Genomic DNA, 24,333 nt, shown 5'->3' with positions numbered 1-24,333 from the left:
AGACAAATTTTAGATGACAGCAACCTCAACAAGTCTGTTCAACACACAAAGTTTTGGATGGTCAAGGTTCAGTCCATTCTGCCCTTTTTGGGCAAGGACAATTGGATGTGCTTGATAAACCTTCAGAATGCTTACTGTCACATAAAAATGAACAGACAATCCAGAAGGTATTTACATTTCTGTCTGGGAGCCAGTCATTATCAGTTTAGAGCACTGCCCTTTGGCCTTACAGCCTCCAGGGTGTTCACCAAGTACATGGCAGTAGTAGCACCTCACTTGAGATTGCAGAGATTCCAAGTACTTCCATACTTAGACGACTGGCTCATTACCACCCCGATCAAGCATGTATTGATAAGAGCAAGAGATCGGCTACTTCTGACTTGTTCTCATCTGGGGATAACCATAAATTACAGCAAGTCTCTGTTACAGCCGACAGACATTGGAATTCATAGGAGTGGTGTTCAGCACGGTATCAGTGTCAGCTTCTCTTCCTCTCTCAAGAGTGCAGACCATCAGATTGCAGGTCAGGAAAATAATTCACAGTATCAAAATTTAAGCTTGATTGATTCTGCAAGCCTTCGGGTCAATGCTAGCAGCCATAATTTTAAACCTTCTAGCAAGATGTCATATGAAAATTCTTCAGTGGCTGCTAGCAACACACTGGTCAATCCTTTATGAATGCATGTCAGTAAAAATAAGAATCACTCAGGCATGCAAGAGATACATTTGGTGGTGGATTTATTCTGATCAGGTTCTACAAGGCTGTCCTTTCATCCTCCCTAATCCCAAGGCTATAGTGACTGTGACATCCAGTCAATATTCCACTGAACTGCCACCAGTATGTGATGTCCCCTACTATCCTAGGTCATTAACTAAGGAACTTCAATCCTTACTACTGACTCTAATGTGAGACTGTCACTTAAACAGGAGTAATATTTCACAATTTCCCCTAAGAGCACAACAGGAACATGCTCTGTAACCTTGGAAAGGGCAGTATACTTCTGTCTACCCCTCATGTAACTCATTATTACACACTCCAGAGCAATGTGCCCCAGTTTAAGACCTCTGATACACTCACTCTTAAATAAATTGAATCTCATGCATCCAAACACTTCTGGGAAAGCCTGACACAAATTTAGTGCTGTGTCCCTTCCCTAAAAATAATACAGTAACAGGCTGTCACCAATCAGAGCATCTACATGCCTTTTCAAAGTTGTGTCCAATTATTAAAATTAGATACCAAAACAATCTTAGCAGGAGTGGGCAGGGAATTATCAAAGCAGGTATAAACACTCTCAAATCACTAAAGAATACATTAATTGACCAGCCTCAGTGTAAGATAATAAAAGTTTTTAATAATGAGCAAAATTATTAAAATGTAAAACAGTAATTTCAGTAAACAAACATAATTCAGTCACCAGGAAAATGAAATTATTACTGATGGACAGAAATCCAACATTTAGAAAAACTCTGACTGATTAGCTATAATTTCCTATCTAACTAAAGGACACTGTCCCTGATCTACTGAATATTACAACAGAGCAAAGGTAGGCTTACAGTTCTTGGTGAGTCCTTTGGGTATAAACTGCTCAATACAACTCTGAAGTCAACTCAACTGTGAACTCAACTGAACTGTTTAAACTGTCTTCAGCAGGCTCTTTTATAAGCGTGGTTAACTGCTCGGTTAACTGTCTTAACTGTTCCAGTTCTTATTTTCATTTCCCTCTTTGAAAATAAACAAACAGCTATTATTTTAAATTTCCTTCCTGTCTTTCAGTCTCTGACAGTAAACACAGAGCATCTGAACACATTCTGATGACATCATCTGTTGATCAGCTGACAGTGAGACAGTCTGCATTTAGAATCTCCTGCACAAATGTGCATTTAGACATGTAACAGAACACTGTTCAACTTTTCAAACATCCCGTACAAGCAGAGCATTAATCAGCATACAAGAACTTATTTACAATATCATAGCTAATCATGCTGTCATATAATACACAGGTTAATCTGAAATTATGTACAAAACTTCAGCCAGACATATTAGCACAGATGACAGTGTCTAATTTCTTCACATTGACCACGGACGCTTCCCAGATCAAGATGGTGGACACTTTCTGGGAAAGACAGTGCAAGGCACTTGGTACCCTGAAGAGACCAACATGCATATCAGTTTTCCAGAAATCAAAGCAGTGCTGTTAACATTGCAGGCATTCCAAGACTCTTAGAACAATTATGATCCAGATACACATCAGTTGTTTGGTACATCAAAAAATAAGGGGGAACCAAGCCTTACCCCATGTGTTGAGAAGCCCACAGAGAGTGATGGTGGGTGATTTCTAACATCCTCTTTCTGTCAGCAATGCACATTCAGGAGAAGTCCAACATGATGCAGACAAACTGAACAGGTCTATTCTACTACTTCACAAGTGGCCCCGCAACAGGAAAGTGACAGATATGATTTTCCATCAATGGTGCCGACCTTGCTGAGATCCTTTTGCATCTCTCCCCTAAACAACAAGGGTAGCAGCTTCTTTGCCCTGATACCTCCACTGGGGGAAATCACTGAGGGACGCTGTACTCCATGGTTGTCCCCAGGTCTACTCTGTGCCTATCCCACAACTCCCCTAATTCCCAAATTCCTACAGAAAGCTGCCCAGTTGAAGAGAAAAGTTATCCTCATTACACCTTACCGGCCTTGACAGATTTCAGATTTGGTTCCACTTCCTTTGGGCTCATCTACTTTACCCACCGTGGATTCTAGATCTGATTTCAGACCTCCTGTCTCATCCGACAGGCATGATTCATCCAGATATTTCAAACCTCAAGCTAACAGCATGATTTCTCCACTTCTTTTAATAGCCAGACTGATGATGGTCTCTTCCCCTATCTGTCATATACTTTTATCTTCCCATAAGGCTCCTACAAGAACACTATACACAACTAAATGGAAAAGGTCCATTTTCGGGTCACCACAGAAACATATTGACCCTTCTCAGCCCCTGTACAAAGTGTTCTTGAATTTTTGGCAACAATTTGTAATGAGGGAGCAACAATTCCTTAACAATTAGAGTTCGGTTAGCAGCAATCTCCATATTTCAAATTGAGTTTGAGAATTCTTTGTTGCTTCATCTAAGCTTTGTAAGGCTTTTTGAGAGAGACCTCCCTATAAAGATCCTACTCCACCATGACATTTAAATCTGATACTGCAGGCTTTAACTCATTCCCCCTTTGAACCAGCAGCAAAATGTGATCTTAATTTCCTGTCCTGGAAAACTGTTTTTTCTAGTAGCCATTACCTCTGCAAGAAGAATTTCAGAACTTCAAGCATTGTCCTCTAAACCTCTCTACTTAATTTTTCCTAAGGATAGATTATCATTAAGTACCAATGCTTCATTCCTTCCTAAGGTGGCGTCAGAATTCAATATCAACCTGTCCAGCAATTTGAGAGTTTTCTTTCTTACATTTGCAAACAAAGGTGAATATACATGTCCAAAATATTGGCAGTACTTTCTAATGACAGTAGCTACTGCACCATTTCTAAAGGCAAAATTCTGCACAGGTTCGAGCAGAATGACCAGACCCTTAAGGACCTGCTTAGCAAAGGACAGATTACTGACCCAGAATTTGAGTTTATGCGAGTTAAAGCGCCCAAGGTAGGAAAGCTATTTGTGGATCCCAAAGATCCACAAAGATGAGGCCAGTCCCCCTCTCAGACTTACTGTTTCGTCCAAAAGGAGGAAGACTAAATTTATCTCTGAGCTGCTGGACTTCTACCTGAACCCAATTGTCCAAAGCTCAAAGTTTTTCCTTAAAGATTCCTGGGAATTCCTTAATCAAATCTTCCTCCTGCAACAAGACCACTCCCCCCTTGGGATAACTCTGCTCATGCTAGACATTGTAGCCCTTTATGTGAGCATTCCCTGCAACAAGGGCATCCACTCAGTTGAAATATACCTTACGACCAATTCCAGCTGGGACCAACAAAGGGTTTTCACTTTCAGCTTGCTTCCAAGACTTGTCCTAGAAAACAGTTTTTTTCAATTCAAGGATTTCCTGTACCACCAACTAAAAGGGGTGGCCATGGGGGCAAAGATGGCACCCACATATGCTAACTTGGTCCTGTTTTCCTGGGAAATAGATACCCTCCCCAAACGTAAAGGATTCGAGCATGTCAAACTTTACAGATGTTATATAGATGACGTCATTCTCATTTGGAGCGGTTCCTCCAGAGCCAGTTAAAGGTGAATATATGTTGCATTTATTACATGTTCACAGATGATTATATTTTTATCTACATAGGACAAAAGAAATTATAGCAAGAGAGATCAATTATTTGTGTCCTTTGTAGATTCTAAACTGGGCAAATCAGTTGCATCAGTTGCAAAGGTGACTTTAGCCAATGGCTAACAGACTACAAATCATTTGTCTGCAACAAGTTGGGTCTAATCTAAGCAAACCCCTTTAAAAGTCCATTCAGCTAGATCCATGGCAACTTCTTCAGTGTTTCTGTCTAGGGCTTCCATAGACGATATATATGCGGCTGCAACCTGGGCCAATCCTCACACTTTTATTACTCATAAACTCAAAAACTGGACCTGGTCTGGATGGGAAGAGCAGCCTTTGGCTCAAATGTGCTCAGGAATATTCTTCCTTAGAGTCCACCAGGGATTTTAGGTTGCTGCGGACTCTGTCCCAGTAGTTGAGTAATGAATAAAAATTGACAAAATAAGATAAAGAGTTTATGTATTTAATATAACGTTCCATCTATGTTGTCCATTTTCATTCTTCCACAACTCCCTACCCACCAATCTCCAACCTTTTCCATAAGGGACTTTTGGGAGAACAAAAGATCATAAAGATACCACTGTCCTTCATATAGAGATCCAGATATGGCTTCTTTTGTAACGTTTTTATAGTAGTTCTTTCTATTTTTGTAAAACAGCAAAAGAAGATCTGAGGTATGTTTGGGGTTGGATAGAGTTTTTTGGTGACCGCAAGCTATAGTGACGGCTATGTCATATCCGTAGTTCAGATCCAAACCCAATAGCCGAGGAAGAATGAAAATGGCCAACATAGATGGAATGTTATGGTAAATACATAACTTCTTTTTAAGTTTGAAGGGAAAAAATGTATGCTTCTGCAACTTTAATTTTTAGAATTTTGATTTATCAGAGCATATCTTAAGGTTTGGATTCAAAGGCTGTCATAGCCAGGGGTGGTAGTGGGGATAAGCTTCCACTATCTGTAAAATGCTCCCATGGAATGTGTCTCTAATAGCCTCTGACAGCCCAAGTCCAGCTCCTGGCATTCATGTGTGGCTTACTTTTTAAGTCTGCCGAAATCATTTGTACTGATAGGAGAAGGGGCAAAGGTGGGTGACTAGCACCTTAAAACCAGTTGCTTCCGGCAGGTGAGGCTCATCAGTCTGGGAAGACAACCCATCTAGGAGAAGGTAAACTCTGATTTAAAACCCCCGCTGCCTTGCGACTTTACCTAATAATGATGAAGGCTTTGGGAGTAAACCCTGAGGAAATTCTGGAGATGGCACTCCTAAGGCAGTTTGAGGTTGTACTCGACCTCACTCTGGCAGCTCCTGCAATGACACTGATGCCAAGTTGTACTGGCTTCTTGCCTTTCCCCTTGGATTATATCCATGGCATGGAGAGGGGGACCTGCTGCTGGGAATCGTCTGTTTCCTCAAATTTACTTGACCAGGCCTGCACCCTGGAGGGGACACTCCAGCTTCACTTTGTGAGCAGTAACACAACATGGGAAGTAGCAGTTACCGGTAATAAGCTAAAACACACAATTGGCATAGAGTGAGGTGCCAGGGGCTACTTACAATGGCAGGACAGATCCTTTGAGCTCATTGAGCAGCTACCACCCATCTTAAGCTGGACAGCCCCGCCCAAATAGGTGCTACCTCGCCATGGTCCACTTACTCCACTGGGTGTGTGGGTCTTAGTGAACCCCCAACAGGTGGATCGTTAACCATGGATCAGGAAAAACAAAAAAGCAACAAAATAAACAAACCTTTAGGCTAGGCACATGGAGCATAAGGATGATGATTCCAAGCCTTACAAAAGATCTACAGAACATCAGTGATGCTCAGAAGACAGCAGTCATTAACAACGAGTTGAGCAGATTGAAGATGGACATTGTGACTCTCCAGGACACAAGGCTGCCATCAGTTGTATATCTCAGGGAGAAAGGCTTCACATTTTTCTGGCATGGGAAGCTTCCAAAAGAGCCCTGGGAACATGATGGTGGTTTTGCAGTCAAAAACAACCTTGTTGGCTCAGTCCTACCACCAAATATGGGAAATGAGAGACTGCTAAAAATTCCACTACAATCACCAGTGGCCGTGGTCAACATCTTAGCATCTACGCTCCTACTAACTTCTACCTAGGAAGTCAAGGTCAAATTCTATCTTAGTGCTGCCATCAGTGAGGTGTCTTCCCATGAAGCATTGTTCATTCTTCGCAATTTTAATGCCAGAGCTGGCAATGACCATCACAGCTGATCATCTTGTCTAGGATAATTTAGAACAGAAAAAATGAATGAACACATACAGCGTCTCCTTGAACTCTGTTCCCAAAATGACCTTTGCATAATCAACACATTCTTCAGTGTCAAGCCCTAGCACAAAGTTTCATGGCGGCACCCAAGATTGAAACATTGGCACCAACTTGACCTTGTCCTCACCAAATGTAGCAGTTTAGGTAGTGTTAAGGAAGTGCAGACTGTGATACTGACCACTTGCTCATGTGTAGTAAGCTGAACATCCAGATGCGAAGGTTCTTTCACTCTAAAAGGAAAGGGAGGCCACGCATTGACATAGGCAAGTCTCTTGACCCTTCAAAAGTACACAAGTTTGTTCAAGCACTTGAAGAGGTTTTGCCCTGCCTGGATGATGCTGACTCCAACAAGACATGTGAAAAACTATGGGATTCTATCTATAATACTGCAATATCTGTTTTTGGGAAGAAGACAGTCAAGTGTGTTGATTTGTTTGAAGCCCACACTGAAGTGTGGACACCCCTGACTGAGAGGAAGAAACAGGTAGTGGCTGCATACAGGTCCTCGCCCAATGAGGAGAACTTGCAGGCACTCCAGTGTGCTCCAAGTCAAATGCAGCAGGTAGCCCAGTGATATGCAAATGATTATTGACTCCAGCTTTGCTTCAAGATTCAGCAGGCCACAGACATTGGTAACATGCAAGGAATATACTATGGAATCAAGCAAGCCATTGGTCCATCACAGAGGAAGATTACCCCTCTTAAGTTGGCCACAGGTGAGGATTTGAAGGACAGAACCAAGCAGATGGAATGCTGGGTGGAGCACTACTCACAGCTGTATGCCAGAGAGACCATAGTTTCAGAGAGAGCCCTGAATGCCATCGAACTTCTGCCATCTATGATTGAATCCAACACTGAGCCCACCTTGCTGGAACTCAATGATGTACTAAGAGCACTCTCTTCAGGAAAAGCCCACAGGAAAGATGGTATTCCCTCAGAAATCCTTAAATGTGCCAATGGTGCCCTAATCTCAGAGTTGCATGCAATACTTTGCCAATGCTGGAGAGAGAAGGTAGTGTGCTGCAAGATATGAGGGATGCTAACATAAGAACTGTCTATAAGAATAAGGGTGACAAAAGTGATTCTAACAACTATTGTGGCATGCCCCTCATATCTTGCAGCACACTACCTTACAATACAATACACTACCTCACAATACTTTGCCAATGCTGGGGAGAGAAGGTAGTGTGCTGCAAGATATGAGGGATGCTAACATAGCAACTGTCTATAAGAATAAGGGTGACAAAAGTGATTCTAACAACTATTGTGGCATGTCCCTTCTGTGTACCATGGGGAAGTTGTTTGTACATGTTGTCCTGAAAAGGCTCCATGTTCTTGCTGAGAGAGTTTACCCTGAGTCTCAGTGTGGGTTGAGAGCTGGACGATCTACTATAGACATGGTTTTCTGTGTTAGGCAACTACAAGAAAAGTGCAGGTACCAGAACAAAAATCTGTATATTGGCTTTATTAATTTGAACGAGGTATTTGACTTTATCACTAGGAAAGGTCTATTTGCTATTCTGGCAAAGACTGACTGTCCTCCAATACTGCTTAGTATTATATCAAGGCCTTCCATGAATGCATGAAGGGGACCATCATGTATGATGGATCCATGTCCAAACTTTTTGAGATTCTCAGTGGAGTAAAGTAGGGGTGTGTACTGGCTCCAACATTGTTTGGTGTCTTCTTTTTTGCTAAAGTTTGCTTTTGGAACTTCTACAGACGGTATCTTTCTCTGAACTAGAATGGATGGCAACCTCTTCAAACTGTCTTAGATTGAAGACCAGGGTGCTTAGGAAGCATCTAAGGGAGTTCCTTTTCACTGGTGATGCAGCTATTGTGGCTCACACTCATCAAGAACTTCAGTTATTCATGACTGATTTTGCAGATGCATGTATGGAATTTGGCCTTATGATCAGTTTAAAGAAAACCCAGGTGATAGACCAAATTGTGAGCAATGAGCCATCAATCATGGCGAGCGACTGTGATTTGGAGGTTGTCCAAGAGTTCGTGTACATAGGCTGTACAATCTCTGACAACCTGTTGCTTGATAGTGAGATCAACAAGTGCATTGGTAAAGCTACAACATTTTCCAGGCTGACAAAGACAGTATGGGGTAATAATAAGTTCACTGTGCACACCAAGGTGCAGGTTTACACAGCCTGTGTTTTGAGAACATTATTGTATGCCAATGAAACATGGACTCTGCACTCAAAACAGGATCAATGGCTCAATGTATTCCATATGCGCTGCCTTAGGCACATACATGGTAACTCATGGCAGGACAAGATCCCCAATAGCACAGTGCTTGACAGAATGGGCACCACCTCCATGTTCACCCTCCTGAAACAGAGATGTATGCATTGGTTGGGTAATGTCTCATGCATGACGGGTGGTTAAATACTGAAAAACCTCCTTTTTGGAGAGCTGGAGTGTGGAAAATGTCAAAAGAGTGACCCAGATTGTGCTGCAATTACATATGCAGGCATGACCACAGTGCTCTCTCCACCAGCATGAACAACTGGTATTCTCTCACCTCAGACAAGATTGTCTGGAAATGGGAAGTGAAGGAAACTCTCACTATGTGTGAAACTATCTTGGCAAGGGGAGCAGAGGATAAGAGAGCCCTCAGGAAGATCCATGCCCATGATACCAGATTGACGTCTGCCTAGTGCTTCTCAGAGTGTGGAAAGGACCGCTACTCCCGGATTGGTTTGCACAGCCACAGAAGATGCTGCCTGAATTAGTCCAATAGTGGCACAAAGCCACCCAAGATCCTTTGGGTTTGAAGGGTGCCTACATGTTAAAGTTTATACTGACTAAATGTGAACGTATGAGGAATGTTTTGACTGCAGTTTCCTCTTGTGAGGACAACTCAGCTTTGTGTAATTTAGTTTCTTCTATTTCTCAAGCTACTACTCATTATTTGAAATCTGTTTATGACTCTGCAGTTTCTGCTTCCAGGGAGGTTGCCATTGGTATAATTTTTGAGGAGGTTTGCCTGGCTGCATTCTCAGAAACTCCCAGATATCAAAAATGAAAATATGAATAATCTTTGTAGACAGATATTTAGTTTTTGGACCCTCTGCTGCAGATGTTATCAAAAAATGTGATGAAAGAGATAAGCTGTTTCAGATTTTTCAGACCTCCATCTCTAAATTTTCCAAATGATTTTGTGCTCCCTTGCCCAATTTTGGCAAGAAACAAAATAAACAGTCATAGCAGAATATTGGTGAGCAGGATTTAAAAAGAAGTGGTAAGGAGGTTCCAAAAAGAAAGATGGAACACCCCAGAATGAAGGACAGTCAAGACAAAATTACTCTTAAGGGAACTTGTCTCCCCTCCCTCCCTGACAGTCCTTTATCCCTTTCAGAAGTTCAGAATCTCCATTTCTGTCTTTGGCAACATATTTTTTTGTTCAGAAAAATGAGTTCTGAAACTGATTCAGCTAAGATACAGATGGCAGTGGTAGGAAAGTCCTCCTTTTCAGTGGATTCCTCATCATCTTTTAGATCAAACCCTTTTCTTTGCTCTTGTCCTGTGCCACGTGATGTCACATGGAATAATAGAAGCAGTTTTTCCTTCCCAGTTGAGAAAATAATTTTATTTGGGAATGTTTTTCATGCAAAAGAAGGATCTTTAACTTCACAATCTGTTACCCCTTCTTCCTCAATTGAGTTTCTTAGTAACCTTAGATTTAAAAGATACTTATCAAACTTTCCTATTCATCCAGATTTCCAGATTTCAGGTGTTTCTTGAGGTTTTATGTGTCTGGATCACATTATCAGTTCTTTGCCTTCCCACGGGACTATCCACTGCTCCAAAAGTATTCACAAAGTATCTAGCTCCTGTCATAGTCCATTGCAGGCTGCAGGGTATTTACATTTTCCATATTTAGTCAACTTGCTTATCTTTGCAGAGTCTTTTTTCAAAGTGTCAGGAATCTCTGCATTGTGTAAGAGATCTCTTACACAGGCTGGGATTCCAAGAGAAAATTAAAAAGTATTTTTGGCTCCATCTCACAGGATTGTATTTCTTGGCTGTTTGCTAGACACCTCAGTACAAATATTTTTTGTCTACAGGAAAATTAGATTTATATTTAGGTTTATTCCAGATGTTTCAACTCAAACTACTGTTACTGGAATGGAACAGCTCAGTGTTCTAGGTCTCCTGGTATCTGTGATTCTCATGATACCCCTTGCAAGGCTCCACATGAGAAAGTTACAGTGGTATATGAAGTTTCTTTGGCCCCAGAACCAACATGCATTATCTTTTTAAATTACAGTTCTAGGATTTGTAAAAAGAGAAATCAGTTGGTGGAGACATCAAATACCCCCCAAATCCAGGACTCCCCTTCTCCCCTTATGTCTTTCTGCTCCAAAGCAATCACTTACAACAGATGCCTCCAACATTGCTGGGGAAACAGTGTTAAGGGGGATAAAAGTGTAATGTCTCTAGGACAAAAAAAGACTGGCCAAAGTACATGAACAAAAGAGATGCTAGCTCCTGTAAAGGCTATCAACTCTCTGAATCATCTCTGGTCCCCAGGGCTTCTTTAAGTAGCTGTTGACAGTAGAACAGTGAAGTGGTACATAAACAAGCAAGCAAAGTGGAGCCAGATCTTAATCCCTATGCAAACTAGCCTTGTTATCATGTATGAGATATAGCTTTACAGTCTCACGCCACTGGTATCTTATATTTCTTCAGAGCAAAATTGTGTCACATTCAAACTGAGCAGGACAAGGGCAGACTCTCACACATGGAAACTAAATCAGGAGGTCATCCAAGATTTGATCCATCTGTGGGGAATTCCTCAAGCAGACCGTTTTGCCTCCTCTCTAAACAATCAATTGGCAAAATTCTGTTCCAGGATTCCATACAAGAAGGCCTGAGAGACAGATGTATTTTCTTTACATTGGACAGGAATGTTCCTGTATGCTTGTTTACCCTTTCCATTGATATCCAGAGTATTTCTGAAGACTCGGAAGGAATCCTCCATGATCATTGTGGTGTAACCCCCCCCCCCCATCTGGCCAAGGCAACAGTTGTTCTCCCTTCTTTTGAAAATGGCCAGGGGGAATTACCACAAGCTTTTTCACAGACTGGGTTTGCTCATACAAACAAAGGAGTGTTTGCTGGATCTTGACCCCCAAACAATTACAGCTGACCGCTTGGATAATAGGGTCTTAATACCTTTTAGGCACCTGTTTACTGATGGGTCAAGAAAGCCTGTTACTAGAAAATAAGCAAATGAAAAAGGTTTCTCTAGTTTTACAATATTTTTGTGAGTTACTTCCTATGATCTGTTATATTCCTCTGCAAGATTCATTTTTCAGCCATTTTAGCATATCTGCCCATGGATCCCACTCTTTCAATGGAATCTCATGTGAAAATGTTTTTAAAAAGGGGTGCTACATTAGAAGCCTCCAAGAAAACAGGTGGTTCATGCTTGGGATCTTAATTTTGTATTAGAGAAGCTAACACTCACTCTATTTAAACCAACTCATCTGGCTGACTTGAGCTTTACCAATTGCTCTGACTTGTGTAAAAAGGGTGTCTGAGTTGCAAGCTGTTATGGTGGGTCAGCCTTATCTCATTTTCCACAGAGACAGAGTTTCTTTGAAAACTAATCTTATGTCTAAAGTAGTTTTCAGGTTTTCTTTAAGCAATGTATCTATTTCCCTGTGTAACTTTTTGAGCACATGAATGAGGGAGAAAAGATACTTTATACCTTGGATGTACACAGACAACTTGGGTACTATCTTGACAGAACATCTTTTAGAACTTCCGATCAGTTGTTCATTTCTTGTGAAGGTAAGAAGGGGCAATCTGTATCAAAGCAGACTATTTCAAATTGGTTGCCTCAGACTATTATCTTTTTGTAACAACTTTATTAAATTATCACTGAAGACATAGGCATAAATACAATAATAGAAAAGAAAAACTGTATTAGCATTTTTCCATTTACATACATTCTATATTACTTATATGTTTTCTTTATTTATAGTGTCTCTCATTTAGGCCAGCATTACATGCATTACTCAATTTCTGCCTTCCCTTAAACCTCACTCCTCATCCTGAACATTATTCTGCATGTATTATTCCTACACAATTTCCCTTCATTTCATTGTAATTTGCTCATTCCCTTTTCTAAAGTCCACTCTTCAAGTTTTTTTTATCTTTTTTTACAATATTCAGTACATCAAATACAGTTGACTTAGACTTTGATTTTCATTTTCTAGTAATTGCTTTTTTTGGACAGCAAACCACATTAAACTTAGTAAGGCCGTACTATGTCTAGACAATTCAGATCCTGTGTTCCAGCTCAAAACACCCATTTCCTCAGTTACAACAATTTGCTTGCCCTGTATTTCTGACAGAGTACTCTGTAAGGAATTTTTAAAATCTTGTCAACTCAGTACACTCCCAAAAATATGTTCCCAAGTGACCTTTTTCTTCCCCATCAGACCTCCAAGATGTGCTATACACCTGTAGAAAAAAGCTTTGAAGTCTGCTTGGTGTTTAAAAATTCCTATATGAAGACTTCCAAGTAAAAATTCTAAACCTTCTGGACTTTGTTGCATACTTAGTGGCAATGTATACATATGTCCTCTCATTGTTTCCTTGTAAATTGCTTTTCCAGTCTCTCTTCCCAATCTTTTCGAACCTCCTCTGATTGATTCTTATGGCTATTACTTTTTGTTATTCCTACCACACAAAATTATTCCGGGCAGAGTCAAGGTATACTCTACCAGTGCCTTGGTTTCGCCTATGGCTTTTTGGAAAGGGTTGGACTCTACAAGTATTCAAGAAGCAGCAACTTGGTCCTCTGTGCATACTTTTACAAAGCACTATAAAGTAACTTCCTTTTTCCAGGTCTAGGACTATTCTACTGGGGCTCCTGGACTCTTCCCCTTCCACTTCCTAGTTGTTCTAAGTTATGGTAATCTCCCTGTATATTTTAGGCTAATGCATTAGTGTTCAATATGAATAACATTGTACAGCTGTGTAAGTAATCTTACCATAACAGTACATGAACAATTGATCAGTGCTAGCCACTCTTTTTCTGCATCCTCCTTGGTTTTTGCTGTGTTTTACATGCCAGGGTGTGGACATGTTTTTAACTTTCCTACCAATGTCCTCTCAGGGTTTAGTCTCTCTCTCTCTCTCCCTCTCAGTTGTTATGAAAGCTTTGAGGAGCTTGGCACCTAATACATTTTCTTTAGGTAGCTCAGCATGAGCTGAGAAATTATTTGAGCCAGTGGAAAGTAGCCTGAAGCTTTGGAAGTTGGCCAGTTCTTATTTCCTTAACAGGATATAACTCATATAGCTTATGCTACTACCGTAGTGATCATTCAAACATCTAGTGTTATGGTACATTTCTGTATACAACTGTACTTTTTTATGGCCATATTTCATCCTTCTTTACATCCTCCTTCCTCTGGCCTGACTGAGTGGGGTGGGGGGAGTGCATGATGGAGCTGTTCATTTGTATTGTTGTTACATGGGCTGTGAGGGGGCATAGACACAGATCTGGAGAGGAAGAGATGCATTTGGCATTATGAAAATGGGGAGTAGGTGAAGTCTGGGAAAGCTGGCATCTTTGCTGAGGTGATGGACAGTCAATATTGAAATCATGTTAAACCTGCTAATAGAGGAGGATGATTCTAAACCATGCAGGTCTAACGTTATGTTAAGTACATAACTTCTGTGCATGTTCACACAGAAAGATAAGGTTGGAACTCTTTCATGCTGTTAAGGAAGATGGAGCTCCTCATAACAAATATAAAAGGTATGTATTTACCATAAAAATAGATCTGAATAAGCAGGTCCCATCATCAACATACCTACTCACCTTCCCTCACTCTTCTTGCTGACTAGGTCTAGACATTTCTGATTAAGCTGCCTTTTTTGTACAGTGTACCAGTGATCTGGAGAGGAAGGGTTTCCTGCAGAGTATTATGAGTAAAAGGAAAGGGTTTATTAGCTTTGTAAAGTTATAGATGCTGAGCTACCTGACACTTGGCAATATTAGTCCTGCCTTTAGCAAGAATGGATTTTCTCATCCAGATTTGAAGTTGTGGTAGATAGATATGTTTTGTTTTCTTGCTTTGTTTACAGTCGATAAATGCTTAATACTATTGTTTTAGCTTTTTGGACAAATGAAGAAGAAAGGAACACAGTCAATCCAACTAAGGTTAATTCTGCAAACCTTATAGAGGTAGGTAACTCTCAAGTTATTTCATTTCTAAATGACCCCCTACACACACACAAAAAAAAACACGACTGAAATTAGCGGTCATCTTAGTGTCAGACACTGTCAAATGTGATTCACTTCTAATGCAGTTTGATAGTACGTATTTTATTTCAGTTAGAGTATTAAGCATCCTACCACTCGTAAAGCATATTTCATGTTCATAGGTAGGTACTAGGCTATTGGCCCTAGGGCCTATATAAACCTAGCCAAAAAGGTACCCTGGCTTTCGCCACCCAAGAAAATTATTTTCCTGTGCCCTTGTCGAGCAGAGCCACAGAAGTGGTCCCTGGGGAGAATTTCCTGTCTCCCATCCAATCAAGATTTTTCTTGAAGAGTGCTAATGAGGAGCTTTGTTTGATATAGATAGGTAGTTTGTTCCAGAGTATGGGAAGTCTCTGGGATATAATATGTTTTCACATATCTGATGTTGACACTTTTTAGCTTGATCTTTATTTTGGAATGGTTGATTTGACCTATGACTTATCTAGATTATGATTTTTTTTGTTTCTTACATTGTATATCTTAAAAGACAAAAAAGACAAAAAGCATAATACACCGTGAAGAAGAAAATCAACAGCCTGAAGAAGGTCCCACATTGCTAGAAGCTTTGAAAACATCTAGAAATGATGATAACAATGACCAGTCTGTAAGTACACTGTATGCAACAGATAGTTAAAATTCTCTTAAGTTATCTTTCTCAGCTTCATAATAACCCTTCCACTTACCATGTATGTTGCTACTTCTGAAAGTTATGAAGTCACTGATACTCAGAGAGGCACACTTGGAGGGGTCACTTAGGCTGCTCATTATACAAGCTGAAAAGTCTAAAATGATAACTGAAATCAGCAAATGTTTATGGTCCCTACTTGTTTTGTCCCAGAAGCATACAAAGAAAAGTAGGGCATACACCTGTCAAAGCAGACTGGTAAATGCTCCCTTCCATATGCTTGGCATCTTCAGATCCAGCCTCAGGGCAGTAGTACTTTCTTCAGTAACGTCAAGTCTGTGGAGCACTTATGGAAGTTTGAATAAATTAAATGCCAATGTAAATCTTTACATTTGTTGATCTAATGATTTTGCATAATTATTGCATTTTTGTGAACCATTAAATTACTAAAAACTGTTTTATGTTCAGAAATGCTACAGCGGATTTGTGCCACACCTTGGAGCATATCTTTGCATATCTTGTTTGTATAAATTGGGTCTGGTTCTCCCATGACCTAGACATGTGAAAGCATATTATGGAAAATGGCAGACTCCGCTATAGTCATTTGATGTCATTTGACGTCATCATCTTTCTATCCTTTGAAAAGTATCTAGCATAAGACCAGAATTTCTCCAGATGCTATTTTTTCATAGTTGTTTTTTCAATTTCTGTGACTATGTAATAGCCAATGTTAAGTTGTCTATCTCGCCTTCATTCTTGCTGGATGGGTTCGGAGCCGACCTCGGCTCCGACTCGGCCACTCTAAAGCTCGAGAGTTGTTTCCACCGGCTCGAGGCTCCCCTTATATCCCACAATGCTAGGCGAGAGTTACCTCAGATCTCGTTTGCCGCTACAGCTTCGAGGTTGGTTGTTCTACCGGTTCCTGGTGAGTTTAAGCTTTTTCTATTAAAAGTTACTCTTTACCTTTTTAGTTTAATTATTATCAAATTAGTGTAGTTCATTGAACTTTATCCCCCTTTTTTTCCCTTTTTGTTTAAAAGAACTTTTAGTTCTTCCCTTGGGCCTTGGGCCTTCCCTTCCTAGGGAGTGTTTGTGTAGTTTAACTACTGTTTATTGTACTTTATTTTTAGTATTTTTACTAAAGTAGTTATTTTGACAAGGTATAACTGGTGTGTTTGAGTGTGTGTTTGTGTTCACCAGTTAGGCTATGTCTAAAGAAGCAAAGGTCTCGATTCAAGAAGTGTGATGCGTGCTGTCAGAAAATGTCTCTGACAGACGCCACACTTCTTGTGTCTATTGTCTGGGTTTGCACCTGCAGGACTCCTGTGCTGTTTGCCATGGCTTCAGCCCCAGGGTCCTGCAGGAAAAAAAACAAGCTTATTCTGAGAGGCTTGTTGAAGCCTGAGGATTCCCTGTCTGTCTCAACAGGGAAGCCCTCCAAGGCATCGAGGTCTTCGGCCCGGCTTCTGAGCCGAGACCTCAGGTTGTTCAACCTTTGCCTTTATCGGCTCGCTGGAGCCGAAGACTCAGTCCACAGTTTCTGTGGCTTCGCCCGCCGGAGCCGAGGTTATCGAGTACCCGTGTCGGCTCCGACAAGATCTTCGGAGCCGACAACCAGAAAGAGGTCTAGGTCACCTTCTCTTGGCTCCGTTCATTCGGCTCCAGGATCTCCCCTGCTGTCTGAACGGAGCCAAAGGTCTCATTCCTCTAGGTCATCGAGGCTGTCCGATCATGACCTTCAGAGGGTGGTTAGTCGACTACTCAAGTCCGAGGCACTAGCCCAGATGCTTCAGAGCCCGACTCATCAGTCGGTGCCTGCCCCGTCCATCAACTCTTCCTCCTTCGACTCTCTTGAGTTCGGAGCCGGGTCGTCGGAACCGAGACTGTGGTCACCTCGGAGCCGAGACAATTGTCTTCGGCCCGCTGCCGGCTCCGCTTTCTTCCATGGAGGAATCTCGGCGGACTTCCGGCTCCGAGGTTGAGTGGCATCGACCCTTGTCCGACCCCCTCTCCCTCGGTGCTGGTGAGTTCGGCTCCGACATCGACCTCGAGCCATCACTGTCGGTGCCGAGGGGGCTCCTCGGAGCGGGACCTCTGGCTCTGCCTGACAGGGGTGCTGAGGTCATGCGGAGTGTGTTAGAGCCTGGCTCTACTCCACAGTCGGCTCCGTCAGCCCCTCCCTCTATGCTGCCTCAGGGTAAGTCGACTCACTCCCTCATCCCGGACCGCAGAGAGCCAACTCCTCAGGAGCCCCTTTGGGATTTCATCCTCTTCCGAGGCCTCTCCTGATTTGGCAGAAGAGCCCCTCGGAAGAGGAAGTGCAAGAGGAAGCACATTGACTCACCTGAGTCTATCACGCCGGACACAGATCTGGATGATTCTGAGGGTTCCCCGTTCCCCTTCTGAAGATGTCTCATTTGCAGACATTCTGGAGATCCTTAAACAGAGGGAAATTGGCCAGCCCTCAACCCTTCGGAGGACGAATCTGTGTATCTTGAGGCGTTTGGCTCTCGTCCTTCCACCTCCTGGGTGTGTGCCCCCCTTCGACCCCCTCATGCAGGTGGTTACTAAAAGGCATGGACGGCTCCTGATTCAGTGGACCCCACTCCCAGGAGACCCTCCAAATTCATCACAGCTCCATCAGACAAGGAATTTTTATCAAAAGGAGTCTCTGTGGATGCTATGGTGGTAGCTGCCGCCACAAAGAAGGAACTGGCTGATCCTTCAGTGCCTGTCCATCCACCTAACAAGGAATCTAGGTCCATGGATAGGTACGGAAGCGGATGTTCTCCTCAGCGACATTTACTATGCGTCGCTGAATTACCTATGCCATTTCACTCGTCTTCAAAGGGACTTGATCAAAGAAGCGAGTGAAATGCTGAAGGACCCTACAGCTGCGGGTTTCAAGAGAAATGAACACGCAGCTGGCTATCCTAATTCTATTTCCAACTCCTCCATGCGCCTCCTTTCTTATGCGGCCGATGGAGCGAGCAGAGCTCGCAGGAACAGGGGTAGCCTTACATAGGCACGCCTGGATGCGGCTATGCAATTTTATGGAACCTTTCAGGACGTCTTTCACGAACTCCCCTTTGATGGATCATCTCTTTGGTCCACAAGTGAAAGAAACCTGACTAGGTGCGAGACTGATGGCAAGACCCTTTCTGCCGTCGGAGTCCGTTTTCTACTCCTTCTAGGCCTTACCCCAAAGGCCAGAAGGGGGAAAGATGTGGTTCCGTAAACAATCTCAAGGGACTTCGCCTGATGCACAGAGTCGGTTCCCGCCAGAGGCAGAGGGGGAACAACAATGGTAGACGCCGCCTAGAGGCAGGGGTCCAGAACCAGGGCAATCGAGAAACGCCCTCCGATAAGCCCTTTCAGCATCCCTGAGGTGTTGCCCGACTGCCCATCTTCGGAGGCAGTCGGGGAAGATTGTCACTGTACCCAGAAGCCTGGCTATCCTTGACACAAGACAAATGGGTACAGTCCATCATTTCGAAGGTTATTCTATCCCCTTTCTTCGTTTTCCAAATCAGTCAAAAATCCCTTCCAGATGTTCCACCCGCTCAAAGGGATATAGCAGCTTTGGAAATTTCAAAACTGCTTGCAAAAGAGCTATTCAGCCAGTGCCAGCAGACCAACTAGGATCCGGAATCTACTCAAGGTTCTTTTAGGTCCAAAGAAAACAGGGGAGTGGAGACCAATTTTGGATCTCAGTATCTTGAACAGATCGGTCAAGAAAACAAGATTTCGGATGGTCACGCTGCAATCCATTCTTCCCCTATTGGGAAAAGGAAACTGGATGTGCTCTATAGACCTTCAGGACCTATCACATAAAATGAACAGACGCCCAGAAGATTCCTCCGCTTCAGGCTGGGAACCAGTCATTTTCAATTCAGGGCCCTGCCCTTTGGTCTCACCACTGCCCCGGTGTTTACCAAATGCATGGCAGTGGTAGCTTCTCACCTGAGACGACAGGGATTCCAGGTGTTTCCATATTTGGACGACTGGCTCCTCACAGCTCCCACCAAGCATCTCCTTCTGATGGCCAGAGATTACACTTTCGTCTGTCAAAATCTGGGTATCTCAATAAATTGCGAAAAGTCTGTGTTGTCGCCTTGTACTATTACCTACATAGGCAAATTTAGATACTGTAAACATGTCTGCAACACTAACGAACCAAAGGATATCAGACATTCAAAAATTGGTATCACTACTTCTCAACTACAACAGAGCCAAAGCCAGGTTAGTTCTAAAGGTGTTGGGAATCATGGCAGCGGCCATACCCCTCCTTCCATTGGCCAGATACCACATGCGAATCCTTCAGTGGATGCTCTTTTCTCAATGGTCATACCAGGAACTTCCAATGTCTCACACCATTATGATCACGCAAGCGTGCAAAAAGCATCTCATGTGGTGGATGTCTTCCCCCCAGCTTCTGTTGGGGAGACCATTTGTTCCACCTCCTCCGGTTGCTATTCTGACAACGGATGCCTCCCTGATCGGGTGGGGGGGGGTATTATCAGGGCAGGACAGTCCAGGGCACATGGCAACCAGACGAATGCCACTTGCACATAAATGTTCTGGAGATGAGAGCAGTGCTTTTAGCGTTGCAAGCCCTTCAAGACTCTCTTCCCTTGGGAACGATTGCAATCCAGACAGACAATATGTCTGTAGTGTGGTACATCAACAAACAAGGCGGAACCAGATCATACCCCTGTGTCGAGAAGCACTCAGACTGTGGCAATGGGCGATTTCTTCTCAGCGTTTTCTGATAGCAACGCACATCCCGGGAAGTCCAATCACATTGCGGACAAGTTGAGCAGAGCTATTCTCATGCCTCACGAGTGGTCTCTGAAAGACTCTGTAGTGAGAGAGATTTTTCTCAAGTGGGGTCAGCCTTGCTGCGATCTTTTTGCTACTCCCCAAAACAGCAAGTGCAGAGAATACTTCACTCTATTCCCTTTACCAGGCCAACCCAGCAGGGACGCTTAGTCCAAGTTTGGCCCCGGGACTTCTGTATGCATTTCCTCCTTTCCCACTGATCTCTCAAGTAATACAGAAAGCTATCGCTCAGAAGGCCTCATTGATCCTCATTGCTCCTTACTGGCCTCGACAAGTGTGGTTCCCCTTTCTGCATCGATTTCTTTTGGAGCGACCGTGGAATCTGGACCTAGTTCCAGATCTTTTGATCCATCAGTCGGGTCAGTTTCATCGCTCCCTCCTCTCTCTGAACCTCACTGCTTGGTTCCTCCACTTCCAACCGTAGCCAGGCTTCCTCAATTATCTCACTCTGTTAGAGATATTTTGATAGCTTCCCATAAATCTTCCACTCGAAAGATTTATTTGAGTAAGTGGAAACGCTTTTCATATTGGGCACAAGGAAAGGACATAGATCCTTTCACCGCTTCCATCCAACTAGTCCTTGATTTTCTTGCTGAACTCTTCCATGCAGGTTCATCTCCATCTACTCTTAAGGTTCAATTGGCAGCTATTTCTAATTTCCATGTGGGTATTTCTGAATCCGCCCTAATGTCCCACAAACTCTGCAAAGCCTTTTTGAAAGGAGTTTTTCTTCTCAGACCTCCTGTAAGAAATCCTCCTTCTCCTTGGGACCTAAATTTAGTTCTTGCTTCTTTGATTCTTTCCCCTTTCGAACCTGCAGCTTCATGTTCCTTAAAGTTATTATCATGGAAAACTCTCTTTCTGGTGGCTATCACATCAGCTAGAAGAATTTCAGAACTTCAAGCACTCAGTTGTCGTTCTCCTTACCTTGTGTTCCATAAGGACAGAGTTTCAACTAACCCGTCCTTTTGCCTAAGGTGGTTTCAACATCAAATCTAAACCAATGCATTGACCTCCCTGTCTTTTTCCGAGTATTCAAATAGGTCTGAACAAAAATTACACTGTCTGGATGTTCATCGTCAATTAAGGTACTACTTGGACAGGACAAACAATTCAGAAAATCTGATCAGCTGTTTGTCTCCTAGCGGAAAGCAGAAAGGGACTTCAGTTTCAAAGGTATCTTTATCCAGATGGCTAACATCTCTGATTACCCTTGTTTATGAGATTAGACACCAAAACTGCCTAATAAGCCTAAAGCCCATTCCACCAGAGCTTTGGCTACTTCTCTAGCCTTCCAAGACAGACTGCCTATTGACACCATTTGTGCAGCTACTTGGGCTACTCCTCACACTTTTATTTCCCATTATAAGTTGGATTTAGCTTCTAGGCATAGAGCTAATTTTGGTTCCACTGTTCTCAGGAGTCTGTTCCGTTAGGCCACCCGGGACAAGGTGCTAGGTCCCATCCAGCAAGAATGAGATAGACAACTTAACATATAGAAGTTATGTTCTTACCATAACGCTCCATGTTAGTTGTCTTCTCCTTCCCCTGGCCTGGACAGACCTAGAGGAGTTGTGATCGTGACCTCTCTACCATCTCTTTCTTAGCTATATGCTATTATGCATATTTCTTGTTTCAGGATGTAGGTTTCCCTTCTTCTTCCTGTTGTTAGAGGTGGATTCTGTTTTTTACAGTTATACTGTTTCTGTTATAAGCTGGGGTTAGCTTACAAACGAGATCTGAGGTAACTCTCGCCTAGCATTGTGGGATAAGCCTCGAGCCGGTGGAACCAACTCTCGAGCTTTAGAGTGGCGGAGCCAGGTCGCCCCAACCCATCCAGCAAGAAGAAGGCGAGAAGAAGACAACTAACATGGAACGTTATGGTAAGAACATAACTTCTATTTTCATGAGCTGTTCAGGAAATATTCTTCATAGGATCCGCAGGAAACATCTTCATCCGTAGGAAGGTGAAGCTAAGAAATCTATGCCTCAGGATCATAAGGTGTAAGTGACTCTGGCAGCTTAACTGCCATCTCTTAGAAAGCAAGGTCTTAATTCGCGAAAACTGCTTGATAGCAAATTAACATAATGGCGCACTGCAACTCTTTCTCTGTTCTATGGTTAGTAAAAATCTTAGTACCATTTTTGTGAGAGTCACACAATAGTATCTTCTGCACCTGGGTTATGGAGGATGCTTTCAGAAGTAGTGCTCATTCCTTTCCCACCACTCAGTTTTTCTTGCAGTCCTTGAAGGAAAGTATTCATGTCTGTTGCCAGTATAAAATTCTCAAAGTAAGTCTCAAAAACTCATGAAATGTTAGTATCATTAGATACCAAAGCAGAACCATCACTGTATTTGGCTCATCTGCCTTAGAACTTCATATAATGTCATCAGCTGTCATTGCTGCCAGCATCTGTCAGAACCTGAAGTCTTCATTGTCACTTACAGACTTATAGAAAACACATTAGAAGATAGGCAGAGAAGAGAGCTTGATTAGAAGTTGCATTTGCCAGTCCTCAGTCTAAGGACACTTGTCCTGTGGCAGAAGAATGTAGAGTAAAAACTGAGTTTATGCCTAAGTCCTCGACTCTGTCTTCTGTTTCCTATCCAGTATTCCCATGCTGGAATGTTTATTCTCACCAGTTGCACTGTTTTCTAATGGGACTTTAACCACAGGGTCTTTGTCCTCATGTTTACCTGACTTATGAGAAATGCAGCAAATAAGCTATTCCCTAACATTGTTTTTGTGAACAGATTGGAAGCAGAAGCAACTCACAACATTTCTCATTCTTCATCTAAGAGATTGTTGCTAGGGTTGATGTAAGGTCTTGAACAGGGTTCCTTCATGGAAGACTTGAGGTCTGACTCTATTCCTTGGGGAGATTTCTTATAAAGATGACTTCTGCTGAGAGCCAGATCACTTTCTGTCATGAATATGGATTCCTTAAAAACAAAACAAGGCATCAAGATGCTGAAAGTAGGATAAAAATAATTTAATAAAACACAAAAACAAATAATTTAGGTTAGCTCTTTCACAGCTGAGTATGGATTCCTTGAGTGGGAGATCTCATACAAGATCTGTCTTTTTTTTGGACATACCCTAATGTAAGTATGATCAAGTCAAATGGATAGTGAGTGCATGTCTGACTAAAATCAGTTTGCAAAGGGGTAGCTATATAGGGTTACCCAGTGTGATCTGCACTATCAATCCCCAGAGACCTAGGTTTCTTAGCTATAACAGGTCCCTTCTACCCACAATGTTGGCTGTATCACCACATCCCCACAAAGGTACATCACTTTGCATTTCTTAGCCTTCCCTTCATAATTCTTCTGGACTCAGGAAGATAAGCCTCATGCAAGTTACTCAGAAGAGGAGGAGATGTTCATCATTCTCATTACCCAATACTAGCCAGCTTAGAAAAGCTCAAACTCCCCTCCCTCTTCCTGTGACAGCTGATTGGCTGATAATATTCTGGGAGGTGAGCATTCTGCTGTTACAGAAGTGAGTGTTCAGTCTTTCTGTCATCCAAAAAGAAGGCCCTCTAACTCTTCACAGGATCCATTGGTGATTTTTTCTGGCTTACTACTCAAATAAGCCCTGATATGGAGATCCACTTCCTCCCACTTTATTATTAGATTTATTGTGTTTTTATTTTAATATAATATTTTATTTCTGTCAGAGTTTACAGTAATTTCTGTGGCAATTTCTGCTTTAGCAGTGTTTATTTGGCTTCTGCTTTTTACAAATGCTTGCTTTTACCGTTTCTGAAAAAAAAAATTCAGTATTTCTCTCAGAAATGCAGTGTGTATGTTTGCTGTTAGACACTAGGGGCTATCTTGTGCAGTCAGAACCATAAATTAATTGCACCTGTACCTACTGCTGCTCTGCTTTATTTTAATCTTTTGAAAGGAAAATGTTGCAGAACTTGGATGTTTTCAGCATGTACAAATTATTGGGTCTATATTAGATCAGTGAAACAGCATT

At 42.3% G+C, this 24,333-nt stretch overlaps 1 protein-coding gene across 1 annotated transcript in view; it reads left to right on the top strand.

Annotated features, from left to right (window-relative positions):
- Positions 1–24,333, top strand: part of LOC122799362 (HORMA domain-containing protein 2-like) — a 1,372,365-nt gene that overhangs the window by 1,134,765 nt on the left and 213,267 nt on the right. Inside the window, exons 5-6 of the mRNA XM_044068364.1 lie at positions 14,732–14,802; positions 15,368–15,484. Of these exons, the coding sequence (XP_043924299.1) occupies positions 14,732–14,802; positions 15,368–15,484 (188 nt within the window). The remainder of the gene's footprint in view (positions 1–14,731; positions 14,803–15,367; positions 15,485–24,333) is intronic.

Source organism: Protopterus annectens, chromosome 4.part0 (genome assembly GCF_019279795.1).
Source record: "Protopterus annectens isolate FY-2018-M chromosome 4.part0, PAN1.0, whole genome shotgun sequence".
NCBI classification, from domain to species: Eukaryota; Metazoa; Chordata; order Ceratodontiformes; family Protopteridae; genus Protopterus; species Protopterus annectens.
This window is presented reverse-complemented; position numbering and strand designations above follow the sequence as displayed.